Source organism: Tachypleus tridentatus, chromosome 13, assembly GCF_004210375.1.
Source record: "Tachypleus tridentatus isolate NWPU-2018 chromosome 13, ASM421037v1, whole genome shotgun sequence".
Lineage (NCBI taxonomy): Eukaryota > Metazoa > Arthropoda > Merostomata > Xiphosura > Limulidae > Tachypleus > Tachypleus tridentatus.
In genome coordinates this window covers 181,273,257-181,287,965 of record NC_134837.1, presented here as the reverse complement: position 1 = coordinate 181,287,965, position 14,709 = coordinate 181,273,257, and the positions used below count along the sequence as shown (strand labels likewise).

At 31.5% G+C, this 14,709-nt stretch overlaps 1 protein-coding gene across 1 annotated transcript in view; it reads left to right on the top strand.

The window, feature by feature from the left end:
- Positions 1-201: 201 nt before the first annotated feature.
- Tbc1d22 (TBC1 domain family member 22) overlaps positions 202-14,709 on the top strand; it is a 46,189-nt gene continuing 31,681 nt past the window's right edge. Inside the window, exons 1-3 of the mRNA XM_076481438.1 lie at positions 202-473; positions 2,306-2,414; positions 7,402-7,443. Coding sequence (XP_076337553.1) covers positions 2,338-2,414; positions 7,402-7,443 — 119 coding nt within the window. The 5' untranslated portion in view covers positions 202-473; positions 2,306-2,337. The remainder of the gene's footprint in view (positions 474-2,305; positions 2,415-7,401; positions 7,444-14,709) is intronic.

Genomic DNA, 14,709 nt, shown 5'->3' with positions numbered 1-14,709 from the left:
GCATAATCTAATCTTAACCACAAGCCTTGTCAAAGTATCATCTAAAACTACAACATCCTTAAGTTTATCATTCGTATTATTCTCTGACTTTTGTTTTCTTTCTCTCCAATAGTTCCTCATCTGCACAATCCAACGGTTGTAATCTGTTACTATTCGATATTTACATTTTATTTTCAAGGTGAAGAGGGCGCTTTATAAATTATAGTATTCAAGATGGTGGAATGTTGTGATGTGTATACTATAATTTTCAGTCTACGATCAGTTCAAAACGTTATTGTTTTTATTTTGTAAAACATACGCTAGAGTTACTTTAAAAATAAGTACCTCTGTTTAAATAAAAGGCAAGTTATGTAACAATAACTGGAAAAGGTGACATGAAGTCTGAAGTTTGATAGGAAGTGTGTCAGTATCACTGTTAATAAGTTTGTTCTCGACTGAGTTGGCAGTGGTTGTAAAATAGAACCATCGCACCGGTAAGTAACGTAATGTAACTAGAACTTAAATTAGCAGGATTTATTAGGATTGATAGGGTTATTGTAGGTTTACTACGGTGTTCAATCTGAATCTTCAAAAACGTTTCATTTTGTAATAATCTTTTCAACTTAATATTTTGAAATGAAGTTCATGCCAATTGTTGAACTTAAAAAGGTAAAATCAACCGAGTGGCTAATGCTGTGAAGTAATATCAGATAACATGTTAAAGTATTTTAAAAAATAATAATTTAAGCGGGATATTAAAAAAGAATATTTAACAATCTTGATTTATTTAAATAAACAAGCTTAAAAATATTCACAATTAATCAATATAATGTTGTAGTATTACTATTAGTAATACACTTTCAGTATTCATAAAGTTTATATACATTATAATAACCCAGAGGGGCATTCAAAATCACACTGAACATTTCGTAGGTGACATTTGGACTGTTTAGATTAAATAAGGAAATTGGAGGTGAAATGTGGGCGTAAAGAAATGTGTAGTGTATTACTTTATGTCTTTAGACCATCTAAAACTTAATAGAATTTGTAAAGCTTTTATTGTTAAAATAAATGTGATATCTTGCATTGAAATATTTCAACAATTAAATGGAAGCCACGGTGCTGATAACACTAATATAAATTGGAAAATGTATTTCAGAATGGCTGGTATGAGTAATAACACTTTTACTAATAAAGCAGAGAACATTTCAACCTTCCCAGGTCATCTTCAGGTAAACAAAGAGAGAGTTTGCAACCAACGATTGCTGGGCAAATCAACTTTGGGGAGGTTGAAACGTTCTCTCTTTTATTAGTAAAAGTGTTAACACTTACACCAGCCGTTCTGAGATACATTTTTATTTCAACTGGGTTTCTCTTCATCAAGAGTAAATGTGAGAATATTGTTGGTTATTACTCAGTGTTAAACATTTTGTGCATAACTATTTTGTAATCTATTTGCCACATATGTACATATTTACACTTGCATACATGCACGTGCACACACACACAGTTTTTATGCTTTAACATTATCAGTATGAAAAAGTGGAGGGGGGCAGTGATGCATAATGGTCGGTCTCTTCATTTCTGTATCTACATGTATGATACTTATTTCTGTCTTTATTATCTCCACCACTGAAAATGACAGACATTATTTTTTCATTCCTTTGTGTGACATAATGGTGTGTGATGAAAGTATAAGTTTTACTGTGTGCACCTCTATTTGTGTGATGTTATATTTTTACATTTGCAAGTGCATTAGTATTGTTGATTTGAATTACTTGAGAAACGTGTATATGCTGTAGGGTTGCATTTCTGTTAAATGGATTATATATGTACATTTCAAGTTAGTAATAGCTCATCAAAACTGTGAGAAATTTTACTGATGAAAAGAAATTTGTTTAATCACTTGATTTAAAATGTATTTATGTTATATTGATAGTATGAATTGTAAATGAAAGTAACTCACCTGTAGTTTTTGTTATAATTCCATATTATCATGCACAATTTTTATAAAGTGCCATAAGTAAGAAGACTTCAACATTACATTCAGATTTAATAAGAAGTAAGTGATAGCATATGAAATACAAACATGCTTTATAAATAATGTATAAGTAAGTAATAACTATAGATTGTGTACAAAGAGCTCTTGAGTATTTTAACACAATATTAGCTTCATATGTGATTTATTTTGATTTGCATGTAATGAATACAAAGATGAAAGAAATAACAGAAGTTGATCATTTAGTATTGTTATAACTTAAAGTGATGAAATGTCATTCAAATTGCATACCATGTAACATAAAAGTTTTGAAAATCTCTTTTCCAGATCCCCATATTTGTTAAGTTACCTTGCCAATTATGCAAGGAACTGAAAGTACTACAAATGATGGTAGAAGTGCATTTTGGAAGAAGAATTTAAGGAATGTACCTGGAAGGTATTGTTAAAAACATGTGCACTTAGAGGTGTATATATATATATATATATAGGATTAAGTTCCTTATTTTGTTTTCTCTGTATGCACATGTGAAGTGTAGAATTTTGTAATTTTTTTTTTTTGGGTACATAAATCATGAAGTCATTAAATTATGTTTTGTTTTTGTGCAAAGTAAATATGATATGAACAGTTTAATCGGTGAATTCAGACACCAACTTGTCATAAGGTTTCTGATGATGATGTTCTTTACTTACATATGTGTATTTTCAGTGATGGTGCATATATTTTGTAAGTGAAAGATTAAAGTTATTTATGTCTGAAACATAACTACACAGCAAATTGTCAACTGTTTACAGTAATAGATAACAATAAAAAAAGTCAGAAGAAAGACTATGTTGTATAATTTGGAAAATGTAATTTAAACAAAAATAATAAAATTACTGCTAAACTCCTTCTCAGTTTACCAAAGAAAAATAAGATTTAGAAAACTAGATAAGAAATTGAAGTCTTAAGACTTATTGAGAGGAAACAAGAAAACATGAAATCTGTTAATAGCTTAAAAATCACCTCTACAAGGAAAATATCACAAACTAATGTCTGAACATATTAAAAATTAAGGATACATTACAGCCTAAAGTATCATTAGCAGTAACAGTACCCACTTTATAAAGTAATGCTTTCTATTTTTATAAGCAGAAATGTAAGAATAGTGTATTTAACTAACTATACTGATTACCAGCATAATATTTAGTTTCACTTTTATTGCACATTTTGTTCTGATCAGAAGTTATTAAAGACTGGCTTAAAATATTATTTGCAGCCTAAGACCTGAGCAGTAGAAAGAAATAATTAATTGGTTATTTTTTACAGTTACTAGACTCTCACATTTATTTCAAACTGGATTGCTTGATTTTTCATGATCTGAGAAAAATTCCACAGTTGGAAGAACTAGCACACAGTTGTGATATTATACAATTTGTTTCAAACTCTTTTGCTAAATACATCATGACAAATAGTACTGAAAATGCATGAGGAATTTAAATTAGGTGACCAAGGTGCTTCAGGAAATGACTGGTTTCACCTAATGACAAAGTACTTCAAACCTTTTTGATGACTGGCTAACCTCTAAAATTCTTATTTTTAAACTACAATGCATGATTTATGTACAGATTTCCTGTACATTCTGTTGTCCTCTCTAGTCCATCCAAAAGTTTCTGGCCAATGAATCAGACTTCTTACCCTCCTTCCATCTCCTCACTCATTCCCCTATAATTTCAGAAGTTTGTAATGTGTAGTATGGTTACGGTTGTCAACCACCAGTATCATTTCTTTTTTACAGAAAGCTTTTCTATTATTTTTCTGTTTATATTTATTGTTCATGTGAATATTTATCAATGAAGTGAAGTATAAATAAAATAAATAAGCTGTTTAAGAAAAGAGGATATTTTATAGTCTTAGCTTTTCCTTATTGATCTGGCTAGATGTGCCTTAACCAGATAAATAATCTTATTCTAATGTAACATTTTTATAGAACAAAGAAACTGCTGGTTTTTCTAGACTATTCTGCCCATTAAACAAAGCTATTAAAAAAACAAACAAACTAAAAGTAAAACTTTATTGTTAAATGACTTGTGAAGTCTTCCATTAAACTCACTTAGTTTTACTGCTTCAACAATATCTTAAGGCAGTTCATTCCATAGGCCAATAACTTTGTTATAAAAAAATATATCATCTCAGTTTAAATAATTTTATATCTATGTCTCATAGTCCTATCATTTCCATCATTAAGTGTGACAAAAGATAATGCATTAACTCTATTAGTTCAAGTTCACTTAACAATCTTAAATGCCTCAGTTGGATACTCTCTAACTTTTATTTTTTCTGGAGAAGAAAATTTCAGAAATATTTCCTTGTATGATAACTTCTCCATCCTGGTTGTTATCCTCCATTGAATTCTTTCCAACAATTCTATGCCCTTCCTAAGACAGAGAGCCAAGACTGAACATAGTGCTCCAAATGTGGCCTGACTGAGGACATGTATACAGTTGTTATCTCTTTAGACTTCTATTCAGTATTTTTGTAGATTTAATATAAAATCTGTATTTGCCTCACCACAAGCAACAGCATACTGCTTGGATGGCTTAAGTGATTGGTCAACCAGAACACAAAGATCCCTTTCTTTCTTAATACTGCTGAGGTTATTACCATTCAAGCTACTCATACAGTTGAAATTATAATAATAATCTATATACATTATCTTACACTTATTACATTAAAAGACATCTTCTGTTTATTCATCCAACCCAACAAATGATCTAAATCCTTTTGTAAAGCATCAGCACCCTCCTAGATAGTAACACTCAAAACCTTAATATCATCAGCTGTGCCATTGATGTGAACCAAAAAAGCAAAAATTGTAATGCTGAGTCCTGAGGTATCCCACTTATGACATTAATCTAGTCTGACTGAACTCTGTTAATAAACCCTTTGATTTATTCTGTCCAGTCATTTTTCTATCAAGTGAGTCAACTTACCTCCCACACTTAAGAGTTTTTGACAAGCATGTTATGTAACACCTTGTCACATGCTTTCTTAAAACCCAGGTTTTCTACATTTTCAGAGAATGAGAGAAGTTTAATAAAATAATATTTTATTCAAGTAAAACCCTAATGACTATTCAACACAAATTTTAAACTTTGTTCAAATAGTTCTTTTCAAAGTGTGTTTTATCAGAATTTCAAAATTTTCACTTTTTATCACTTCCTTTGGAAAGGGAGTAACTTCCAGTCTTCTGGTACCTGAACACTGCTCTAGGACCTAGAAAAACTAGTAGCAAATGACTTGCATATCTTGTCTTTAATCTCCTTAAAATCTTAGGGTAAATATCTCTCCTAGGAGCTTTATTATTCTATAACTTTTCCTTGTTTTCTTAGCAAGCTGAGAACGAATGTGATATTGTTTAACCTTGTTTTTATGAAGCAGCTGATTTGATTAGGAATATTGCTCAAATCATTAGTAGTAAAAACTAAAGAAAGAGTATAATTTAATAATTAAGCTGTCTCATAACCACCAGATATTAACTTTTTTGGCAATCCTTCATAGATCCTATTCTCAATGTATTGAAAGAAATCCTGTTTTTAACTCTTCAGACAACTCTTTCTTTGTAGTCGTTCAGATTTTCTAATTACCTCATGATATATTCTGTAATCCTCTAATCTGTTATTGCAATCAGTTTAGACTTATTAAATGCTTTAAAATTTTATCCTTTATATCCTTTCTAAGCCTACCTTACACCCATTCATTTTCTTATTTTTATAAGAAACTAGCCCCCTTTGAATGTTTAAAATAAATTTAATTCTGCGAGAAGTCAGGACAAACTGAGAATACCCCAGTGTAGGTAGAAATTAGAAAGATAATTAAACATTAGATGTTGGATAGTAACTAAGAATAAAGGATAAATACTTCAAGTAATATCCAAACAACTTTTTTCTACTCCAAGGAATCTAGAAACAATCATATGACTAGACTATTCATTTAGTCATACTCACAAACTATTAAAAAATAAAGTTTATAATTAAGTTTCATTTTCTCTGCCAAAATGTGTAACTTTAGTAAAGCAATTAAATATTTCATGAATGACATAGAGGCCTAATTTGTTCTTTGTTTTGCTGAATTAAATTGCAAGTTAAACTAGAAGTTAGTTTTGGTAAATAAAAAGTTGTTTATATATTGTTAATTACTTACATTTGGTGAGAATATGTTAAACAGTGTCGAAATTTCATATAGTGTTAATGGTTTAATTTACTAATGGTGAGTAAAGGACTTCATATCAAACCAGCAAAATGTTTAAGAAAAAAAAAATTTTTTGGACAAGTGCCAAGTCTCCTAGTTAAGGACATTAGTTACACACTGTTTTACTATTTACATTGTCATGTTCTGACTGCTGATGCATTAAGTGTCCTTGAGGCAAAACTAAATCATTATAATCTTAAAATACTGTTGTCAAAAGTGTAAGATAAACCATTTTGGTAAAAACTTTTTTGGTATTAAGTATTTATGGTGTCAGAAAAACATGTAGGTTCAAGAAATCTTGATAGAAATGAATAAAAACCCTATAACCCGAGTGCTTTTGAAAGGTGGACCTTTCTTCTTTGGGGACAAATTGGGAATGGTACTAAGTATTTGTAGGACTGTTGTTACAAAGTGAATGCAAGTTGTATGTTTTGCCTTATTATTAAACACTATTTTTTATTGTTATTATGTTTACATATTGCAACTTTTCAAATAATGATAATACCAAAAAGGTTTTTTAAGGAAAAAAAATTTTTCTTCATTAGTAATAACTGTGAATGAAATAGGAAATGGAAGATGAACTAGAAATAATTCTTTCCAGATGATAGTTGTTGATATATTTTGTTAATTATACCACTTTATAGTTGATAAGATATTCAATAATGTTTAAATTTAACAAATGGTGTTAATTAATTTAAAGGCCTGTTATTTTGTTGTGGAAATTAAAGGTGTTTTAAAAGCTACAGTTAACTTGAAAGTTGAATAATAAAGTTGACCTTGCAAAATAAAGAAGCAAAAAAAACAACAAAAAACTAGTTTAAGTAGCAATCTAGACCAGTTACTCAAATGGATTCAAGTTTAAATTAGCTGTTTGGAGATGTGTATGTACTGTACGCATACCTTCTTAACAAGACTTTTGTAACACCTGAGTTATTTTATGACACGTGTGAAGGTACAAATTCATTTGCATGCTGTTATTGTTTCAGCTGACATAGTATTAACATGTGTACATGCCTGTTTTTATTGTTTACCTGCAGTGACTTCCTGGTTAAGACAATGTGCATTTGGTAACTTCTTACTGCCTAAATTGTTTAATAAAAAACTTATCACTCAGCTGAATAAAAGATGCTTTATAATATGTAACAAAGGATACTAGTTCACCATTTTTAAGGCTCTTTGTTCTTTTGATCTATAGCATAAGACCTGTTTATGGAGCAGCTCATCCACCTCGAACAGAGTAAGTGCACAAAGTCCAAAATCTTTGTTTTTAGATTTACAGTTATTACTGTAGCCATATAGCATCATTAATAATAGAATTTCACTTCTACATTGTTTAAGGTTCTTATTGTTTCTTCTTAAGAATCCACCACTGTATGTTTCAAAGATAACCAATGGTTAATTCTTGATTGCAAGTGAAATAAAACTAGCTGCTCTAGTTTATTTTGATGACAGCTTTAGTGATATGCTGTTTTTATAGACTGTCTTGTTCTAGTTTTCTTGTTAATATTAAGAAATATTAGATAATGCATGGGTAATTGACACAAGATGTATATTAACAAATTACACAGTAGATGATAAAATGTTTCAGCAAACAGATGACATATTTTTGCCCTTTTTTCTTTTTACAAAGTTTCTCCATCAAATTTCATACATTACTTTTATGACATTGTATTATATATATAATAGTTTGTGATAAGAAATATTTACTGTAAATAAATTATCAGTTGTTTTTATTAAGCTATGTAGTTATTTTCAAAATCTATTACCATAACTTTTATTTCTGTAGCTTGTTTGTAAATAAAGTTAAAACTAAGAATTGTGTTTTTGGTAATCAAAATTAGAAAGGAAATGACCTTTATCCTTAAATTATCTAAATCTTTCAAGTGTACTTGTTATGATTGTTTTACAAGTTTACATATATAATTCAACTACTTTACTAAAAGCATATTTAATAAACTTGGCATCAAAACATATTTTGAATTCAAATTTTTATATTGTTTAAGTGTGAATTTCTTAACTTCAAATGGAAATATCTAAATAAATTTTCATTCTGCAACTCTGAGTTGCATGAGGTGGTGGCATTCTGACTTTTTATATAAAAATATTTTTTTCTTTTTTCTCTTGTAAGGTTTTCTGCATAATCAGCTAATGAGAAACATGCTATACATATTGACAAACCAGAATACAATATTTCAACTTCATGCTTAACTGAGATACCTCTATATATTTCAACACATATTGACATGTCCCTCCAGTATCTTTTGTTTTTTTAAAATATCTCATTCTTTTTCATTTGTTTTTAATCAACAGGAAGAGTTTATTCTGGGCTGCATGAATAACACAGAAATGTATTTAGACACAAGTTAAAATTCTAAAAAGATATTTTGCTTCCATAACTATAAATAGAGAATTGTATTTGTTATATTTCGTAAACATTGTATTATCCTTTAATAGATATAAAATCACTATTTTTTCTAATACTTTTGAATAAGATATTTTAATCTTTGATCCCAAGTTGACAAAAGAACTGCTGATGCACAAGTTTTACAAATATATTTAAGGGTGACCTCATAGCTAGTCATAGTATGCTATTTTATTAAATGTGTAATATTTTTAGATGAAAATAGTCAATGTTAAACCATGCACAAGCTACATATTCAAGAACTGGTATTATAAATATTGTATAAATCTTAATTATAAATTTACTGTTACATTCTCCATATTTTGTAATTATTTTCTTTAACATTTTAAATCTAAACCAACTTTTTTTTTTAACATGAACTATTAATTTCTTACCATATACAACTCCTAAATATTTAGCACATCCAATTAAAATCTAATGTGTATTTTATATTTTAACATTTGGTTTTTGGATGTTGAATGAATTTTGTTTAGATGCATTGTTTTTTCTATACAAAATTAAAAATTTAGTTTCATCAGTTTTAAATACACTCTCCATAATCACTAAAGCTATAAATCACTTAAAGCTAATTAAAAATTTTGAATTATTATTTTTATCAAATGATTGGTAACTTAAAAATTAATATTTTCTTTGTACTGTGCAATATTAATATAACCAGTGTTAGTTTCTAGGTATTTACTGTCCATTGGTATATAAACTGAAAATTGATAGATTCAAAACAGTACCTTGTGGGACTCGTGGTTCAGATGAAAAGCTATTTTACAAATCATCATTTTTCTTAATTGTATTATCCATATTTATAATAATTATTTGTTTATCTTATAAGTGAACATGGCAGGTTAAAATAATGTATGCGTTTATATAGTAACCAATTTATACCATATTTTATCAAAGACTTTTTCAATATCTAGCATAATATCACCAGTCGGGCTTTTATAATTGAAACCATCAGCTCTTGACTCAGTAAGTCCGACTAAGTGATCTGATGTTTGAAGATTTTGCCGAGAGCAAACTTAACATAAATTTATTATTGTTTCCAGGAATTCAATTATTCTGTTACTTGATATATTTTTTAAAAATAATTTCAACATGCTTACGGGCCTTTAGCTGTTGAGTGATTATTGTAATAATGCTAGGCTTCCAAAACTGGAGTATATAGCCAGGCTTTTGAAATAAAAAGATAAATAACTTTATTACTGTTTCTGGAGCAGTATTCTTTTTGGTAGTTTTTATAGTTTTAGATATTTCATCATATGTGATAGTATTAAATTTTAAGAGATTATTTTCAAAAGTATCATTTTCTGTGTCATTAATATTTACTGTGAAAATGAATATTTTTACATTTATTGTTTATTCTTTCATTAACTGTTTTCTAACTATTTTTGGATTTTATTTATTATAAATAATGATATCTTGCATTAAATCTTTAACCTTTTCTTTTTCAGTTTTAGCAGTTTTATTATTTAATGTAATTCCAGGTTATTTATTTTTATCAGAATTATTATTTATGCAATTCTTAAATTTCTTCCAAAAATTACTTTTAGAAAAATCTTTTCTATGTCTAAGTCCATACAAAATTTCTTAGAAAATCTTTAATTTTATGGTTTCTTCAAAAATTAAATCATTTTATGTGTGTTTTATATATTATTGAAATAATCACTACTAATATGAGGTCCAACTTTAAAATTACAAATATATGAGCATGGCTAATTTGGTAGATGACCAAATATCTTCTAGAATATGTGTTTTGCCAGTAGTAATATCTGTTTTACTGTTCAGTGATAAGGATAATTTGATGAAGTGAATATATAATATTAAATATATATCCTCCCTTTATAGTAGTTTGCTTACAGCTAAAAGCATTTGTTTACTTGTACAAATAACCCACAATTAGTGAATTATTGTTACAACATATTCAATTTGTAAAATACATTTTAATCTGTGAAATATAAATATTAGTAATCCTAATATTTGAAATACATGCATTGATAACTAAATAATACTGTAATCTACTTCTAGATGTTTACTTCTGATCTTATACAATATAAAATTATTATCCCTATTTTATGTTTATTGTTATCTCTGTCCTTACCGTAAATATTATATCCTTTTGCACAAAAGTTGTTGTTGTTGGTTAATCTGGTTTCAGATATGCCCATTATATAAATATTATTTATGCCCAGTATTACAATATTTATATATATATATATATGATACAACAATTCATACCTCTTTTTAAAGTTTTACACTAAGTACCAACAGGTGATATACCAATATTTTTAAGTTCCATTATGTCTAGATAAAATACCTTGCATTGCATTTAATGATATCCCTTTTTTACTAAAGAGATTGGTGTCCAACTTTAAATCAGTATTACTGTTTGACACTTCACATGCATATTTAAATATATCATTTCTTCTAGTTTTAGAATCTTGTAATCTAATCAAAGTTTCAATCATAATCGTATCAACTGTATGAAATATCTCATTTTTGTAATCTTTAAACATTTTATGTATGTAAAACTTGTATTGTTTCGAACTTTAGCATACAGTTTTTCATTCTTCATTTCTAGCAGTGCTATACACTTATTTCTTCATCCTTATAAATTTCACAAAGCTGAGAACTAATATCACCCCTTGGTGTAAATTCTTGTACGTGGTGAGGGGACCATCCAGGGAAGGTTCTGTTCTTTCAGTTTACCTTCTCTGGGATCTAACATCCACCTACATGTTTGCCGTGCGTGGTGACCCATGAAGGGGAGAAGAGGATCTTGGTGGTTGAAGGGCCCAACTCTAACACACCACTTTGTCTTTGAATTCCTGTAGATGGGAAGCCTTGGGGTGGTGCCCCTAGGGTAATTAGGCTGGTCCACCTGGGCTAGGGTCAACCAAGTGCCATTGTTGTGGACATTGTATCTGTTGCTGGTGTTTGGGTATAGTGCTCATGAAACCCTGGCTCCATGGTGGGTGGGGTCAGTGAGCACCAAAGTATAATTTTTTTTATTATGGATCCTCCAAATAAAAACTTAACTAGTGAAAAAAAAATAGTCCTTAAGTAAATGACCTCATCTTGAAGATTCTTAGCAGCAATCTTTGGCATTTGCAATACCTGTACCTCATTCTCTTATACTACATTCTCTTTCAGAAAAACCTTCAGGGCAGATGTCTCCCTTTTTCATTCAGAAGGAACTATAGGGACTTGCTGGTTCTTCAAAGTTAGTAAAGTAGCTTTGCTCTGGTGACATATTGATAGCAACATCCACATCACAACTTAGTGATCTCCTTTTGCATTCAAAGGCAATTAAGGATAATCCTATTAAGGTTACACCTCATGCTACTTTGAATTTATCATGAAGAGTTACTGTTGAGAGGGATTTGAAGAACATCCCTGAGTCAAAGATTCTCGCTGGTTTCTTCACCCAATGAGTTTCTGCAGTGAGTAGTATCTCCGCTTGCAAAGATGGAATTAGGTGCTGACCTCATTCTGACATTTACATCATCACTTCCACTTGCCACCATCAAGGCAGGTTATCTTAATTGCAAGGTATGGCCATACATGTGAAATGGACTCTCACTGTGTCAACTGCAATTGCTCTCACCTGTCCTACTTTCATTCTTGCCCTAAATGGTTGGAAGAAAAAGAGGTGCAGCATTTGAAAATAATTCAAAACATTACTTACCCTGAGGCTCGATTATCTCGGATGTATACTGTTGTATTTCATTCCACTACTACAGTGGGAGTGTGGACGGATCTCTATGTGCCTCCAAAAGAATCATTCTCAAACCAAATAAAAAGTCTTTTGACCTCCATGGTTAAAAAAGTTGATGAATCAATGTCAACACTCATCTCTGCTCCTAACAAGCATTCCAGCAAACCCCAAGATCCACTTCCTTTGGTTCCAGGTATAGGCATTTCCTTGGGTACATCTTCTCCCACTTCAAGATGCAAAACGATCATTTGTTCACATCCTCAGTCACTGGAATTCTCTTCCAACAATGAAGACCTGCCCAATCAACCCAGTGCAGGATCCATGGAGGTCAATAGGCCTCCCTCAAATAAAGACAGAAAAGAAAAAGATGTGGTCATAAACAAAAGGGCTCTCCACCCAATTTGCCTACATGTAAATAAAATGACCACCTTGATACAATGGAACTGTTGAGGTTTAAGTTTTAATCTGTATGACATCAAAGCACTAATTGCTTCCTACCATTCTACATGTCTTTCCATACAGGAAACATTTCTGAAACCTGCCAATACAGTCACTTTTCAGCAGTTTTCTTTATACAGAAATGACAGGCTGTGTGATGGATGAGTGGTTGAAGGGGTGGCACTAATGGTTGATCAGTATGTACCCACCCTCCCTTTGCTACTCAGCACACTCGGCCATCCTTAATTCCTTGTGTTGTTCCATCACTGGTTGTTCTCTCTACCTGTTACCTGGAGAGACCTATGATCAATCAGACCTTGATGTTCTCATTGAACAGTTGTCATCTCATTTTTAATCCTGGAGGACTTTAATGGACATCATTCACCTCTAAGGAAGTGCTAATATTGATGGGAGGGGTTGCTCCATAGAGTATATGCTCTCTGATCACAACCTTTCTCTTTTCAATGCTGGTTCTTATGCTTATTTTCATGCACCTAGTCAGTCCTTTACTACTATTGATCTCTCAATTTGCTCCCCTTCACTGTTCCCCCACTTTTCATGGAAGGTTGACAATAACCCACAAGGCAGTGATCATTTTTCAATAATTTTGAGAAAGACTGGCCATAGTCGATGCCACCTGACCCTCATGCCATGGTGGTAGCTGGTTCAAGCAAACTGGCCCTCTATCACTGCTCTTGCAGAACTTGATTCTGCCATCCTCTGTAAGCCATCTTTAAATGACTGTGTGGCAGCTGTAACTGACTGTATTATACAGGCAGCTGCTCAATGTATTCCTAAAATGTTGACATGTTTTCCATGGTATCCTCATCCATGTTAGAATCCTGCCTGCCACATGGTATGGAAGGTTCAGAAATGGGCCTGGGATTCTTTTCGTAGGTATCCCCCACTCTTGCACCTCATCACCTTCCAGCAGACCTGTGCACGTACTTGGTGGGTAAGGCCAGAAGGACTCTTGGATTAAGTTCACAACCAGCATATCTAAAGTCATAGGGGACAAGATTCAAAAGGTCAGTGGGCAATGTAATTCTGTACTCCTTTCAATCTTGATCTCTGATGGCCAGGAAGTAGTTGATACCCAGAACATCACCTATACTCTAAGCAAAAGCTTTTGCCAGGTATCTAGCACCTCTGCTTCATCCTCCACCGTCTTAGCCATTAAGACTTGGGCAGAGTGATCACCTCTTTCCTTTCAAGCTGATTGTCTCTGTGACTATAATCGTCCCTTTACACTGATGGAACTCAAACTGGCCTCATCAGTCTGGCAGTACATCAGTCAGACATGATGATATACACTATGAAATGCTGCACCATCTATCTCCTCCTATTCTTCTGACTGTTTTTAACTGGATCTGGCAGAAGAATGTTTTTCTGATGCTCGGCACCAGGCTAATGTCCTACCTTTCTCTAAGCCTGGAAAGGATCCCAAGATTCTCTCAAACTGCTGTCCAATTGCTCTGATCTTAGAGAGGATGGTTAATGCTTGTCTTGTTTGGTTCTTCGATTCAAACAACCTCCTCTCGCCCACCAAGTGTGGGTTCTGATGACAGAGCTCCACTATGGACCACTTGATTCCACTTGAAACTTTAATCAGAGAAGTCTTTCTTAAACAACATCTTGTATCAGTATTCTTTGACATTGAGAAAGCTTATGATACAACATGCAGGTATGACATTTTGTGAGACCTCCATTCATGTGGGTTACATGGCTATCTGCCAATTTTTATTAATTTTTTAATGGACAAGAAATTCCAATCTTGTGTGGGTTCGTCACGGGTTTCCTATTTTTTTTTACAGGAACTTGAAGTCTCTCAGGGCTGTGTTTTGAGTGTCACACTTTTCAGTATAAAGATTAATGCCATCACTGAACAACTCCCTCTCACTGTTGCAAACAGGCTCTATGTCGACGATTTTCAT